This window comes from Salvia miltiorrhiza, chromosome 6, assembly GCF_028751815.1.
Source record: "Salvia miltiorrhiza cultivar Shanhuang (shh) chromosome 6, IMPLAD_Smil_shh, whole genome shotgun sequence".
Classification (NCBI taxonomy): Eukaryota; Viridiplantae; Streptophyta; class Magnoliopsida; order Lamiales; family Lamiaceae; genus Salvia; species Salvia miltiorrhiza.
In genome coordinates, this window is record NC_080392.1 from 8,064,500 (window position 1) to 8,080,944 (window position 16,445).

Consider the following 16,445-nt stretch of genomic DNA (forward strand, 5'->3'; position numbering starts at 1 on the left):
TTAGTGGACGGAGGGAGTAAATCAATTAATTAAATCTATTTTCAATCTCCAAAACCTTACAATCAAACATGAGCTAATTGCGTAGTTTTCTACATCAAATAAAATGCGTGTATTGATAATTGAGCAATGAATAATGACAAAGGGGAGACCACCTCATATACAATACCACTATAAATAAAAGAATTTGGCACCAAAAATTTTAGAGACGACTAAGTCCACTCACTCTGTTGAAAAGGTCAGAAAAAAGTAAAAAAATAAATAAAAAAATCCACCAACTCATATTTTTACCATCCCAATGACACTATAAAAAGACCTCAGTCCTCTCTTTCTCCTACACCACCAACTCTCGATTCATATATCCAAGTTTAAGTTAAAATGGGTAGTTTCAACACATTACTATCATTTCTGCTAGCCGCAGTTCTCATAGCCGGGGCCCTTCAGACACGGGTATCCGGCAAACTCTCCGACACTGTCACAGACGTGTTCTTCAACGGGATCGCTAATCAGGCTGGGGGAGGCTGCCCGGGGAGAGGGTTCTACACACGGGCAGCATTTCTCGAGGCTGCCCGCTCCTATCCACGCTTCGGGAACGTCGGCTCCGCCGATGTTCTCAAGCGGGAAATCGCAGCCTTCTTTGCTCATGTCACGCATGAGACCGGACGTAAGTTTTCTTCACTTTCTCTGTTACGTACATCTCCTAATCTATTGACAACTAGCCACGTGTAATTAACATAAAGTCATTTTTGTTGCAGATATGTGCCACATAGAAGAAATAAATGGAGCATCAAAAGCAGCAGATTACTGTGATAGGCAAAACAAACAGTATCCATGCAAAGCAGGCAAGGGTTACTACGGCAGAGGTCCGGTGCAACTATCGTGGAACTACAACTACGGAGCAGCCGGAAAAAGCATAGGCTTCGACGGTCTCAACCACCCGGAGATTGTGGCGCGAGACCCCGTTGTCTCGTTCAAGACAGGTCTGTGGTTTTGGATGAATGAGTGCCACGGTATCATAACTTCTGGAAAAGGTTTCGGTGCGACGATTCGCGCGATAAACGGACCCCTAGAATGTGATGGGGCGAATCCGAGCACCGTCACTGCTCGTGTTGGATATTACAGAGACTATTGCAAACAACTAGGAGTTGATCCCGGGAATAATGTTAGGTGTTAGATTAGATAGGCATAGTTTATTCTTAATTATCAAGTGTGTTTGTGTGTGGCTGAGCCAAGTGGTCACAATTCGTCATTCCTGCAAGTATACAGGCTTATAGTGAAGTGTTTAATTCCTTAAGTTTGAGTAATTAAGGTTTTAGCATCCTTGTTTTAATTTACAATGGCTTGAAAATGTGTTTCGAGGCTCAATTTTGAGAAGCCATCATTTTATATCAGAGAGTTGTTGGATACATAAATGAGTTTGAGTAATTAAATAATTTGGAATAATTATTTAAGAAGGAATTAATTATGAGCTCGGAAGTGAAATATGAGTTTGTTGAGATATTTTTGAAATTTCAACAAATCGACGATGAATAGTACGATTTATTATTTTTTCTTCTTGTCGACTTTCAAAATATTGTGTGCTCATGCAAGTCCAAATGTTAATCTTTTTATTTTGGAACAATAAGTGGATAGTAAATTAAATTTTTTTGATAAACAAACCGAGCTCGGTTTTAGAATTTCAAGAATGAGCTTAGGTTTTCTCTCCTTGTACAGAGTAATGAGTATAATGAAAGTGAGTAAAAGCTGAAAGAACGAGTACCGAACAAAATGAGTAGTTAATCGTTAAAATTAGACGAGTCTCGAATTCAGTTTTGAGAGCGAGACGAGCCCCGGCCTCGTTTTTTATCACGTAGGTAGGTGACACATTTACCTTCAAGTTTCATGGTCTTTCGAGTTTAATTGATGTTGGAAAACGTCGAGAAATTTTTAAAAGACATCGGATCGTTTGTGAAATTTTAATATGTTGTTCCTAAGAGATCATGTACGTGAATTACTACTATATATAAGGTTATGTTGCGTAGTAAGTTTACATGAATTAAAGTATTTATGAGAAGAGTATGACTGAGTTATTACACTTTTCAGAGTTTTCATGATAAATGGATGAAAATGGCTGATTATGAGAATTAGCACAAGTTAGATTTTTATAAATTTAATTAGATGAATGAGATAGAGAAGCATGATAATCTTTGAAGTCTAGAGATTTATTTGCCACTTACCTAAGAATTGATGAGCATGATTAAATGCTAAGTGAGATATCAACTGCTTATGTGACTAAACGGCGTGAGTGATAGAGTTATGATTAACGCACATAAGTGTTAGAATATTATACTCCAATAATTAGTTTCGAGTATAAATATTAGTTGACTGATAGAGAGTCTAGAAATAAGTTCATGCTGTGAGATTCACGTACGCGTCGAAATCTCGTGGCTGACATTATATACGAATAGGTCATGCCAAAAATTTTAGTGAATACTATATCATAAAATGATCAATATAGTTTCTTAGTGAAATTTAGGATTCAACATATATAGTTAGAGTTAGAGGATTTTTAGGACAATAACTTAGGTTTATTTAGAAATTAGAACAATAACTTTCAGACTTGTAAAAATAGGACACTAATTAATAAGCGTTGCACCCGCAGGACATTTATGGGCCAATTATTGAATTTTGGGACTTTTTTTGCACAGACCAAGCATATGACAACCCGCACGGAGGGGTTGATTATGTGGCCAGCACATCATTTTTACGGCTCCAGATAGGATGTCATGTGCTTGGTCCATGCGGGAAAGTCCAAAAATTCGATAATTGGCCGAGAAATGTCCTGCGGGTGCAACACTTATTAATTAGTGTCCTATTTTTACAAGTCCAAAAGTTATTGTCCTAATTTTCAAATCAACCTAAGTTACTGTCCTAAAAAACCATCTGACTCGTTATAATTAATTCATGTTGAACTGTTACTCCAATACCTGCCTAATGAAAAGTATTAAAACTTCTAATTTGTTATTTAGTTGGAGTACTCGTGAGCCGATCTGCTAAGAAAGTTATTTAGTATGTTATCCATACATGCCTGAGCATAATGATATCAATTATACATGAGATGGAATTAGTATACACAGTAATCATAAATCAGGTTTTAGGTTGATCTATCACACAATGATGTAGAGGGAGATCTCTCTCTCAATACATGAGTGATAATAGATATGATAGTTACTTGAGAACATAGATAGACTACTGATCACTAAATTATTAGCAATAAAATACCGCAACTAACACGGTGCAATTGTAGCACAAATTGGTAACCAAGTATCGTATCCACAGGGACTGACACAACGAAACGACTTTAGCTATCTCCTAAACAAACTATAACAGTAGACAGGCAACAGAAAGTAGAGATGGTTTGATTAACTTATATTAAAACGCAAATAACAATAAATCAAAACACGTAGAAAAAATCAAATATTAAAGACAACTGATCCTAGAGTAGTAAATTCATTAACTAAATCTACGCAATTAATCTATTAATCCTATGTACCAATTTAATCCAGTTATGATGAGAGATCACTTAATTAATCAATCACTCTCGCTAGAGCAGCAACGATCGTAGATTAATAAATTCTCTATCTCCGTTAGGTCTCAAGAAAATCTACTAACTCCCAATAGCTCTTAAGAATAGCTCCCTATGATCCACCTATCTCCGCTAGGTCTCAAGGTTAAAATCATATCATACATTCTTGAATCCGCTAAACAGTTATCTCCGTTAGGTCTCAAACCGAATAGCTAAACATGCAAACTATTGATCAGATAATTCACAAGAAATCAAGCACCAGGAATTATGAATCATAAACTGGAAGGCACAAAGGTATTAACAAATAAATCACATAAATTCAATCAACTATTTACAAACCCTAGAATCAGCTAAAGGAAACTAGCCAGACATAGCAAAAGAAAGCATAAACATAATTAAAAAAACAAGCAATTGTAAAAACTGAATTATATAAAAACCGAATGAAAACGATTGTAGCGGCTTGAATCTTCAATCTGGATCCAAGCCTTGAAAACTGGAAAGCTAAAATATTCTAAAGCTATAAAACTGAAATATGAATGTTTTTTTGGTCTCTCTAGATAGGTCAAAAGAGGACCTATTTATAGTTTTCAGATTTCCTTCGATCACCATGGAAGTTGCCATGCAAAGTAGAACTCTAAAGGAAATAGAATCGTGTAAAATAAGGCAACTCTCCAGCTGGATGCACGCTCTGGAAAATACTCCCACTCATGCCAAAATCGCAGCTCTCGCCAGAGGAATGGTTGTCGTCAGAGAAACGGACCTCGCCAGAGAAATGGCTATCGCCAGGAGAACGGGTCGCGCCAGAGAAATGGCTATCGCCAGAGGAATGGGTGATTTCTCTGCTCTGTCTTATTTCTCTGCTATGACTTGGTTCCGCTGCTCTGAAGATTGATTTATCTGACTTTTCACTTCTCTGACTTTTGAGCACTGGGCTTCGCTTCGCTGCTCTGACTTCTCTCCCCTCTGCTCTGACTATCGACTTCTCTGGAGATTGGTTTCCCTGCTCTGGTGAGTTGATTTCGCTGCTCTGGTCTGGCTTCTTGATTTCGCTGCACTGGAGATGTTGATTCCTCTGCTCTGGAGATGTCGATTCCTCTGCTCTGGAGACCAGAGCACCTAGAAAACGCCAAATTCATCCAAAATTCTCCAAAATTGCATTCTCCCATCTCGAAAGCCTAAATCTCCTGCAAAGCATAAAATACACCATAAAACGCACCAATTTCCAGAAGATTATCTTAACACGCACAAACAAACCCTTAAAAATAGAGCAATTTAAGCATAAATCAACTACACAGTCATTTAATTGAGAAATGAAAAAGAGTTTAGCGAAAATAAGACTTTTAGTTAGATAAATCTCTTGTGTGTCGCGGTGGGCCAATGGAAATATTTATAACTTTATGAGCATAAGATAAAAAGTTTAGCATGTGTTCACTGAGTATTTTTGTATTTAACCCTGCATATATTTTTAAATGTGCAGGTTAAGCCGATGTACGATAGCGTTTTTAATAAATAGGGTTAAGTATCAAATAAGCCCCTAATGTAGAGGCCCTTATCACTTCTGGCACCCTATGGGCAGGGGTGTGTCAACTAAGCCCCTGAAGTACTTAAATTCCGTCAATTAAGCCTTTTTCCCTAACGCCTACTTAACGTCGTCCGTTTTTTATTTATTTTTTAAAAAAATTTATAGGTGGGTCCCACCATTAACTACCTGAGGCATCTCCACCCCCTCCCCTCTCTCCAGCCCCCCCTCCCCCCAACCGCTGGAGTTGCTGCTGGTGCTACGGCGGCTGCCGGAATTTCCGTTGTGGGCTTTGAGATCGTGGAAAGCAATCTCTGGTGTGGCCGCCACCAGCTCGAGGCGAAGGACGTTCCAGATCGTGGAAAGCGATCTCTCTCATGCGCCTCCACCCTCTTCCTCCAAATCTCTCTCTCCTCCATCGTTTCTCTCGCCGTCTCCGCCTCTCCGCCTCTGCATCCACTTGAAACAAATCTGGTACTGAACCAGATATTTAACTAGGCTTGGTAATAGTTTGAATCGAGTCATAGAAGGAAGGTCTTGCGGTTTTTGCCGTTGTTGGGTTTGTGGGCAGAATGAGGTGGTGTCAGGTGGGAAGCATCGTCGTCGGCCGAAATTAGGAGGGAGTTTGGGGATCTGGGGATGTAGCAACAGACGAGGGAGTTTGGGGATCTGGGTGGTGGCTGAGTTGGAGTTTGGAGTTTAGCAACAGATGACGGCGACTCACCGCTGTTGTCAGCGCATAGATTTAGAGATGTAGAGCTCCGGCAGCTGCTCTGTTGCTATCAATCGGAGGAAGAGAGAGGCGGGTTTCAGGATCCGGTAGAGAGAGAGAGAGAGGAGGAGGAGGGGGGTGGAGATGCCTCAATCGGCCGATGAGTGAGTTTCCGGCAAGTTTTCGGCGAGCTTGGCGGAGAAGAAGGCGTGGGTCCCCCACCAATAAAATAATAATAAAAAAATTAAATAGTTAACGGTGTTAAATGGCCGTTAATTAAGTCGGAGGGGTTAATTGGCGGAAATTATGTACTTCAGGGGCTTAGTTGACACACCCCTGCCCATAGGGTACCAGAAGTGATAAGGGTTTCTACGTTAGGGACTTATTTGATACTTAACCCTAATAAATAACGCTTTTAACCTATCTAGAATATTTTGTCATACATAAGTGTAGCTAATTTTTCGCTGCATAACTGTTGATGTTTACGTTATATGTTATGCACTAAGTTTGAAGATAATGACCTCATAAGATTGTATAACTTAAAGTATTTATTAATTAAGTTCTCTATGTACATCTGCTTTTATTGGCTTTAATTGAGTTTTAATGTTTACATGATATGAGTTAAATATGATGAATTTTCTAGAGTTTAAGTTTTACTATTCAACAATGCCGTTTTCTTTCCAAAATTCTTTAATCTCTTTCTTAGTCGTGGATCATTCGATTTAACTATTCTTAGTTAAATCGGATCGTAATAATTCCATACACCACTGTAGGATATAACCATACATGTGGACTCATCTGAACCTAAAAATAAAACATATATAACAAAATTAAAATAAGAATTAAAAAATAAATTATTCAAAATTTACTAATACTCGACATTCTCGATATTAGTGCATTTATTATTAATGCTCAACTCAAAATGCGTAAAAAAATGTCTGGCATTAGTGAAAATTACCCCTAATGTTCGAGATGTTCGACTCGAATGGTCGAGCATATGTAGAACATTAGTGCATTCACTACCGTTGTAAGTAAGAGGTTTATACATGCAGTATAATGTCTGAATGAACAAGTACTTAAACACATGCATATACATATTGAACATAGACGAGATGTGATCAATTATTCAAATCCCAAAGTGTTTCTTGAAGAATCAATATGGCACACCCATAAGTTTAAAATTAATTAAAAGTAAATATTTGATAAATACAAATTGAACAGGTTCCACGACTGAAAGAAGAAAGCGCGCGCACACACACACACATCTTCTGATCAGCTCCTCTTGACAGGATCGAAGTTAGAGACGGCGATGACCGCTCCGACGAGGGCCAAGCCCACAACGCCGCCGGCACCAATGCTGAGCAGGAAGTTATTGAGAGACGGAGTGACGGCCGCCTCCGCCACGTCGGGGAGGATAATCGAAGCTGTCAGCGCAGCCGCGGTCAACCCCGTCACCGCCTTCTCCTTCAGCGAAGCCCTCACTTGGAACTTCCCAACAGCCGGCTTCGACACCAACCTCGACGGCCTCACGGGCAATGGCTTCAAGAATGTGTCGAGTTGCCTGTTCTGGGCAACCGGCGCCGCCATGGAAAGTGCGGAGGTGGAGGCCATGTATTTGGTGTTGTTGAGTTTGTGATCGAATGAATTAATAAGGGTTGGTTTTTAGAGGATTAAGGAATAGAAGTGGGAGTGGAGAGAGAAGGGGATGAGAGGTGGAAATTGAGGGCATCTCACAGCTTGTCCATCGTGGCAGCTTCTGGTTTTGGTTGAGGTGGATAAGGTTATCTCCTTGCCATTATCACTAAATTTGCTGGCATTTTCGGCAACATCGAGCATATATAATTCCAAGTCAGTCACAACAATCAAGGCCATAGAACCACACTATTTTGACGACGTGTGAGACATGTTACATTAATTTTCTGAGATTAAAAAATAATTTAGATGTTAATTTTGCGACAAATTAAAAGGTGGTAATATTACGAGGAGGAAATTGAAATAATCATTATAGATAATGGAAAATACAGGCAAAGTTATATATAGCCAATAGCCATACTGGTAGGAATGACATGATTCGCACCAATATTCATTTCATTTAACTGGTGATGAATCGAGTGTTTGTTTCAACAATTATTATGAAAAAAGAAAGGATTAAACTAAGAACTGAAGGAGCTTGTAAAGAAAAGAAAGGAGAAATTAGATAGTTTCAATCACTTATTTTGCGGCCTTAACGACCGATTTACGACCGTTTAACGACCGATTTTATTTTTTAATTTTTTTTATTTTTTAACGACCGAAAATTCGGTCGTTAATTATTATTTTAATATTTTAATATTTAATTTTTCTTAACGACCGAATTTTCGGTCGTAAAAATTATTTTTTTTTATTTTAATTATTTTTTTAATTTTAACGACCGAAAATTCGGTCGTTAATATATTTTTTTTTATTTTTTTATATTAAAAAATATTTTTTTAAAAAAAATAAATTTTTTTTTTCAAAAAAAAAAATTAATTTTTTAACGACCGAATTATTCGGTCGTTAATATTATTTTTTTATTTTTTTTTAATTTTTTTATTATTTTTTTATTTTTTAAATATTTTTAAAATAAAAAAAAATATTTTTTTTAATTATTTTTTTTAAAGACCGAATTTTTCGGTCGTTAAAATTATTTTTATTTATTTTTTAGTTTTTATTTATTTTTTATTTATTTTAATTTATTTATTTTATTTATTAACGACCGAATAATCGGTCGTTAATATTATTTTTCAAATTTTAAAAATTTTTAAAGTTCATTTATATTTTTATTAATTTTTATTTTTCGATTATATATAAATATTTAATTATTTTTTATTAATTTTCTATTTAATTATTATTTTCAAATTATAGAGATTATTTTTAATTATTTAATTATTATTTTTCGATTATTATTTAATTATTATTTTCTATAGAAATAATTAATTATTTAATTATTATTTTTCGATTATTATTTTATTTATTAATTTTCTATTTAATTATTTTTCGATTATATATAAATATTTAATTATTTTTTTATTATTTTCAAATTATTTTTATTTTTATTATTTAATTATTTAATTATTATTTTCAAATAATAATAAATTATTAGATTTATTATAATAAATTATTAGACTTATTAGATTTTCTGAATTATTGTTGTATACGATTATTATTTTTCATACTCATATTTTCTTTTCTTTATTTAATTACGATAATATTAATTTTTTATTATTTTTAATTCGATCGTATATTTATCGTAAATGTTTAATGATATTTTATATTATCTCGACATATTATAAGGTTATGAATGATTAATGATATTTTATATTGAATTAGAGTTTAAATGAATTAATAGGTACTATATATATCAATAATACGAGTGTTCTGTACTGGTGACTACTCGAAAGGAACTCCAAGGTTAAGCGTGCTTGACTTAGAGCACAAGTAAGATGGGTGACCTACTGGGAAGTTCGTCAAATGGTATGCAATTAAGGTCAAAATACATTAGAAATATACTAAAAATACTTGTGGGATACAAAGAGATTAAAAAAAAAAAAAATTCGAAAAAAAAAAATTTTTTTTCGAAAAAAAAAATATTTTTTTATTTATTTTTAACGACCGAAAATTCGGTCGTTAAAAATAAAATTTCGGTCGTTAATTAAAAAAAATTTAAAAAAAATAATTTTTTTTTATTTATATTATTTATTTTTTTTCTCTTTTTAACGACCGAAATTTCGGTCGTTAAAAATAAAAAATCGGTCGTTAAATTTAACGACCGAAAAAACGGTCGTTAAAACTCGGGCGACGATGCAAACAACGACCGAAAAAAACGGTCGTTAAATCGGTCGTTAATAATATTAACGACCGATTTTTGGGTTTTAACGACCGAAATTTCGGTCGTTAGAGCCGCATTTTCTTGTAGTGATATCAACCAAGTTTAAAACTAAAATTTACAATACCAATATGTGTATGAGTTGGTCTAGCGCCTAGCGATAAGTGGTTAATGTACTGAGTTCGAGTCCACCATCTTAAGATCTATTTATTTCTTTATTTACTTGTGTAATAATAATAATAATAATAATAATAATAATAATAATAATAATGAAGGTTTCTTAGCTCAAGCCTTGTTAAATATTCTTGGCAAAAATCTAATGAAAAAAACATCAGTAAAGGAAAAAAATTACTCCATTCGTCCCAATTTTTAGTATCCATCATTCCTTTTTTGACCGTCTCATATTTTAGTATTCATTTCTATTTTTAGTAAAAATAGGTAGGACTCTTGCTCCACTTTAATTATTTTAACACTCACATAAAAGGTGAGACCCTTATTATTAAAACTCGTATCACTCTCAAATTGATACTAAAAACTGAGATGGATGAAGTATTAACCACGTGTTCGCTGGTCACTAATCACTAATCACTTCTCATGTTATAAACATAAGATATAATGAACTTTTAACATACTTATTTATATAGTATTTCATGGATATTTAGTCATCAAATATAAGATAAATTCTGAACATTTAAGATTAATTTGAACCATTATAATTGTGTATAATTAATTTGATGAGATTATAATTGTGTATCAATTTTGTTAAGTACGAATGCATGAAGCAACGAGAAGACTCTTTATACTACTCGAAAGTTCATCCCAAACATACATAGAATATAAAATATTAACAACAATCCATAATATATAGTGAAGTACTACTAGTCTACTACTATGTGAAAATGTGACTCTGACTGTCGGACTGAATTCCAATAATTATTAGTACTTCCTTTATTTCATTTATAATGTCTCAAAAAAATGTGACACGTAAATTAAAAAAATATATAAATAGAGTAAGATGCAGCACCTTAATGTAGTCAAAATCTTTTAGTCATAGGAAATTCTAGCCATACAAATAAAAATATGGAAATAATAGCATTTTTTATTAAACTACCTTTTTAGTGTGTAACAGTGTAAAATACATTGTTACACACTTTTTTACAATCACACATTTTTACGTTATTACACTTTTGTGAAAAGTGTGTAACAGTGTAAAATACAGTATTACACGATTTTCACGATTATTACACGATTTTTAAAAAAGTGCGTGACAATGTATTTTACACTGTTACACACTTTTTCGCAATTGCACAATTTTACGTTATTACACACTTTTGCGAAAAAGTGTGTAACTGTATTAAGAAGTATAATTGTACATTTACATTAAAAAATGCTAGTTTTTCCATATTTTATTTGGGTAGACATTTTTTTCTTTCCTTATACAAGAAGGACTAATTGAGCCCATTAACTCATAAGGTAAATGAGGAGAGAGATAGAGAGAGTAGTGAAAAAGTAAATGAAGATAAAATAAGTAAGGAGAGAGATAAATGAGACAATTCAAAAGAAAAAATAAATTAAACGTTTTTAGTGAAACCGAGGGCGTACTTGAATTGACGATAAAATATATGGCAAAGATCACTTGGATATTATTATAGCAATTTAATTTATTAAGCCGAAGATTCATGCCTCTTAACGCTGTGTGATTGTGAGCATTAATATTTAATTTCCTTCCAATTTGATGGTAAGAGAAAATTAATTCTCCCATTCAACTGGTCTATATATATATACTACCCCTTTGAATCCCATCTTAGTTAATAAGCTATTAGTAAGGATGTTGTCAAGAAGATTAACAATTTGTTGGTTGGTAGGTGCATCAAAATGCAAGGGCGAGGGGTACGAAGCAGCACCAAATTGCGCACGCAACGAGTGCCCTGCATACACCGTGCTTCACTCTCACAAAGAATTCGAAATCAGAAGTTATAAGGATGCTAAATGGGTGCACTCTCCAACCATTTCCTCCAACTCTTACAAGCCAGCTGCTAGTAAGGCTTTCAGACAGTAAGTCCCTCTTTTTCCATCAACACCTTAATAATGGGCTGGTAGTTGGATTGGGGTCACTATGTCACTATGATCTTAATTATTGGGCTCGATTTTTGTCTGAAAAATGACACACCCCAAATCAGACTATGATAATCAAACGGTTATTTATGTTTGGGTTAATAGCAAATAAATACTTTAATTTTAGTAGTCTGGTTTTGTACATGAATTTTGAAAGGAGTAAAAAAATACATGAATTTTAATATTAGAGCAAATTTACCACTAATTTATTTTTTTTTCCAAATTATCAAGTCAGAATGTCGATGTGTACGTTTTAAAAAACGATATCGTATAGGATATCTCTAAACGAAGTCATTTTTCAAAACGTCTGATTAATAGACAACGACATTCCGACTTGCCACGCCAACTTTAATTTAGACAAAAATTAAATTTGTGATAAAATTGCTACATCATTAAAGTTTATGTATTTTTTGACTTCTTCTAACCTCATATGCAAAATCAAACTACCCCAAAGTTGATGTATTTACAAGACAATAACCATTTATTTTTTTACGCAATTTTTTTTAATACAAATGAATTAATTTAGTCAAGTCATTTTCAAAATCTACCCCGTAATCAATAATAGTCTTAACAACATCACAATTTGTAAAATACAATAAAAATGCTCATAAATTTGACGTTAAAAAATAAGATGTTGTCTTTTGAGTTCTTGATGATCATCTATGACGTTCAAAAGTCAGATATCGTTTTTCGAGTTCTTGATGATCATTTGATCTCACAGAGTTGAGATGAGATGATACTTAGATGATAAATGAAATCTTAAATTAATTTTTATTGGTCAATATAAAAAATTTGTATAATATTTACATAAAATAGTATTTTTATTATTTTAACAAAAATTAACATTTAATTGACGAATATAATTAAGATTAATCCAATGTGATCTCTATTACATCAAATTAAATTAATTAAAAAATAATTATATTATATAAATATAATATAAATAATTTAATTCACAATTTTCATTGAGTTTCCACAAGTTATACACTGCAATAAACAAAACCAACACGTTGGTTGGTTCGAATACGTGAAGCACGTGGACGGAGTACATTATTGTGGGCGGGTAGAGGATGGGGTCCTTCTTTTCTTTTTATCTTTTACTTTATCAATAAACTAGTATTTTACCCCGTGCGTTCCACGGGTACGAAATTCACAAATACAAATATAATTATAAATATTAAAAAATATATAATATTAAATAAAGTAAAATATCTTAATTATAGAAATCAATTCTATAGATTCTCATATAAACAATATATTATCAAGAATAAAAAAATTCAAGTTTCAAATATCAATAATCAGTAACCATTGATATACGAACATAAAATAAATCTAGCGAATAGAATAATCAATGTGCAAGCTAAAATCAATCCAACCTATGAAATAATCAATAATCAGTAACCCATGGCATAAAAAGCATCTTTATTATGTAAAAAGTTAAACGTGAAAGATATTCAATTACACGATTATATATGTGCGAAATAATGAATGAAATTTATGATCCCTACACAACATAACATTCAACCTTAAGAGAAATACAATTGAGAAAAATCTTCCATTCTTGGTTTAATTAAAAATTTTGAATTACACAATTTTAGATGTATATATATACAAAATTAAACGAAGTAAACTAATTTTTTATTTTGAGGGAAAATGAAGTAAATTATTGATGTGGATAGTTGTTGTTATTTTATTTTCACAAACCATGGGCTTAATTTTGTAGGTCCAACCCATGATTTTAAATATCGGTGATTTTGTTTTGAAGGCCCAATTGCTTTTGTTATTTGTCATCTAAAAATTCTATAGTTGTTGAAGTACATTCGAATATATTATGGTGATATTGTTGGGAAAAAAAAACATGTGTAGCTACTTTTCTTTGTAAATATGGATTATTATTACAATGATGTATAAATATGGCTTTTAATTAAAAGAATATATAAATTACCATACAAATATGTATTAAATATTACATTAATGAAGTCCGCAATTTAAATAAGTACCCACTAAAACATTAAATAAAATATATGATGCTACTATATATTCTCAAAAAACGCATAGCAAAATTAGAAAATATTAGTGTCACAAATAATAGGAATTATCTAATTTAATTGAAATTAATAATATTACAAATATGCCGCGAAAACGAAAATTAGAAATTTCTTTTCATAAAAATAGAATTTAACTAATAATTTTTCGATTTGATTCTCAAATACAATTCCCCACCCAACCATTAGTATGAGATAATATCATTCCATTTCTATCTAATTTCACCATATGTATACATTGAATCTAAATAAGTAATGATTCTTTTTGGTATTGGTGGCAGATTGTTTGCTTACTACAAGGGCAAGAATCGTGAAAACATGATAATCAATATGACATCTCCGGTTCTAGTAGGTGTGGATAATTCGGCCTACACAGTCTACTTTTACCTGCCTCAGATGTACCAAAAATCCGCACCTCAACCAGTGAGGGGAGAGATAAAGACGGTGAGCTTACCGTTGCCTGGACACAAATATGCAGCAGTTAAAAGGTTCGATGGTATGATTACCGACGAAAGCATAGCTACAAATTTGGAGTCTCTAAAGAAAAGCCTGGAAGCCAGCCCTGATTACCGACGGGCGGCGCAGGAGGGATTGTCCATGCTTGCAGCATATAACTCCCCTCGTCAACTCACTAACCGAGTTAACGAAGTTTTCATTTGGTTTAACTAATTAAATACTCTCTATATTTCTTTCTGTTACTTCAATTTTAAATAATAATGAAGATTGCAAGTAACAGATACAACTTCTACGACGTCGCATTCTGTTTTTTTTTTCTTTTTTCTTTTTTTGCCTCGAAAAAGTTGTGTATTGAGTAATTGAGGCATGTGTTCTAATTACATTATTGAGGCAGCACCTTAATGTAGTCAAAACTTTATAATTAAGAAATTTTAGTCATACAAATAATATTATAGAAATAATAATAATTTTTTACCAAAAAATACCCTTATAATGTATAACAACATAAAATACACTGTTAAACACTTTTTAATCGCAAAAAGTGTGTAATATCGTATTTTATAATATTACACACTTTTACATCTATACTAATATAAAAAGTATCTTAGGCACAAAATTATTTCTTAAAATTATTTGGAAGCTACATTAAGTTGATTTTGTATTAAATCCTGCATCGAAAAGTGTATGTTTCTCTCTACATGTAAAGTGTGCGCACTATAAAAAAATAAGCTACATTAAGTTGATTTTATATTAAATTCCACATAAAAAAAGTGTAGGTTTCTCTAGCTACAATATGTAACACATTATAAAAAGTGAAGCAACATTTAGTTAAAATTAAAATTCAAGTTTGAAGCTTTAAATAATTTTTAAATAAAAAGAATTAATTAAGAAATGGAGTATTTTTTTTATTGGTACGTGTATCGCACACACTTTTCTCTTGGTGCGTAGTCTCTTCTACGTACCAAGCTCGCACAAACGGATCAGGGTGCCTCCCCTCCCCCCCACCCCCACCCCCACCCCCAGCACAGGGCTCGTGCCCGTTTTGCGATTTCTATTGTAATGCTCTAAGTACAATTATAAAAATAGATATACACTGAACAATCTCATAGTATTTTAAGAAGATATCTCATGTGAACGTATGTACGATGCAAATTACTCATATATTTAAATAGGATAATTTGTGATATTTTAATATGAGCAGGTATAAGTGTATTGACAAGAATCATTCACTATGTAACAAATTGAATATTGTGATAGTATTTAAAATTCGTTAAAGACCTAATGGTAAAAATAGGACCGTAACTTTCAGGAATTTCAGAAAAATGACTATATGTTATGGAATTTGAAAATGAGTATTATAACTTTTTTTCTTAACATTTACACTCTTGTTTTAGGCCCAAAATCAATTATTTGGACTTTTGGTGTCACCCAGAGCCCGTTTCTGACGTGGCCGTGCCATGTCAACTTTTTGGCATTTTTTTTTCTCTTTTTTGTATTATCATTTTTTTAAGCACAATTCAACTTAAAAGATAGAGACAGAGAGAGAGAGAGAGAGAAAGCAATTCTGATCCTCAATTTTCACTTGATACCCTTACTTTATGTCAACTGTCATAAAGCATCTAGGTGGCATGGGCTCTAAGTGGCACCAAAAGTCCGAATAATTGATTTTGAGCCAGAAACAGAGTGTTAAAGAAAAAAGTTATAGTCCTTATTTTCAAATTTCGTAACATATAGTCATTTTTCTAAAATTTTGAAAGTTACAGTCCTATTTTAACCATTAGGTCATTCATTAAATATGATAGAATGTCATTAAAAGTTTAAATAAGCTTGTACGAGATGCGGAGCCATATATAAATCCAACCAACGAGCCAATGTATCGTATGAGCCAAGTTGGGTAGACCTTATTGCTAGTCATGTTGCTAATATTGAAGCCTACCACAACCTCATAATAGCACAGAGTTGAACTAATTTTGACACTTTAAGAGGGTGTTTGACTAAGCTTATTTCAAAGAGCTTATAAGCTCTTGGAGCTTATAAGATATTTCAATAGCTTATAAGATGTAATTTTTAAGAGCTTATAAGTTGTCAAAGTGTTTGGATAATTGAGCTTATAAGCTAAAGAGAGAATTTTTTTGCTAGAGAGAGAAAATCGAAGAAAAATAAACTTGAATGATATATGATGAAAAATAATA

The 16,445-nt window shown here is 32.9% G+C and overlaps 3 protein-coding genes across 3 annotated transcripts; 2 read left to right on the forward strand and 1 right to left on the reverse strand.

The window, feature by feature from the left end:
- The first annotated feature begins 158 nt into the window (after nt 1–158).
- LOC130988384 (endochitinase EP3-like) lies at nt 159–1,400 on the forward strand. The gene is made up of 2 exons (XM_057912206.1): nt 159–661; nt 753–1,400. The coding sequence occupies exons 1-2, from the start codon at nt 376–378 to the stop codon at nt 1,169–1,171; spliced, it is 705 nt and encodes a 234-aa protein (XP_057768189.1). The 5' UTR covers nt 159–375; the 3' UTR covers nt 1,172–1,400.
- Nucleotides 1,401–6,915: 5,515 nt separating this feature from the next.
- LOC130988385 (uncharacterized) lies at nt 6,916–7,624 on the reverse strand. The gene has a single exon (XM_057912207.1). It carries the CDS (start codon nt 7,402–7,404, stop codon nt 7,066–7,068), a length of 339 nt encoding a protein of 112 aa, XP_057768190.1. The 5' UTR covers nt 7,405–7,624; the 3' UTR covers nt 6,916–7,065.
- A 3,841-nt stretch (nt 7,625–11,465) lies between these two features.
- Nucleotides 11,466–14,547, forward strand: LOC130990442 (uncharacterized). The gene is made up of 2 exons (XM_057914675.1): nt 11,466–11,692; nt 14,079–14,547. The coding sequence occupies exons 1-2, from the start codon at nt 11,466–11,468 to the stop codon at nt 14,464–14,466; spliced, it is 615 nt and encodes a 204-aa protein (XP_057770658.1). The 3' UTR covers nt 14,467–14,547.
- The last annotated feature ends 1,898 nt before the right edge of the window (nt 14,548–16,445 follow it).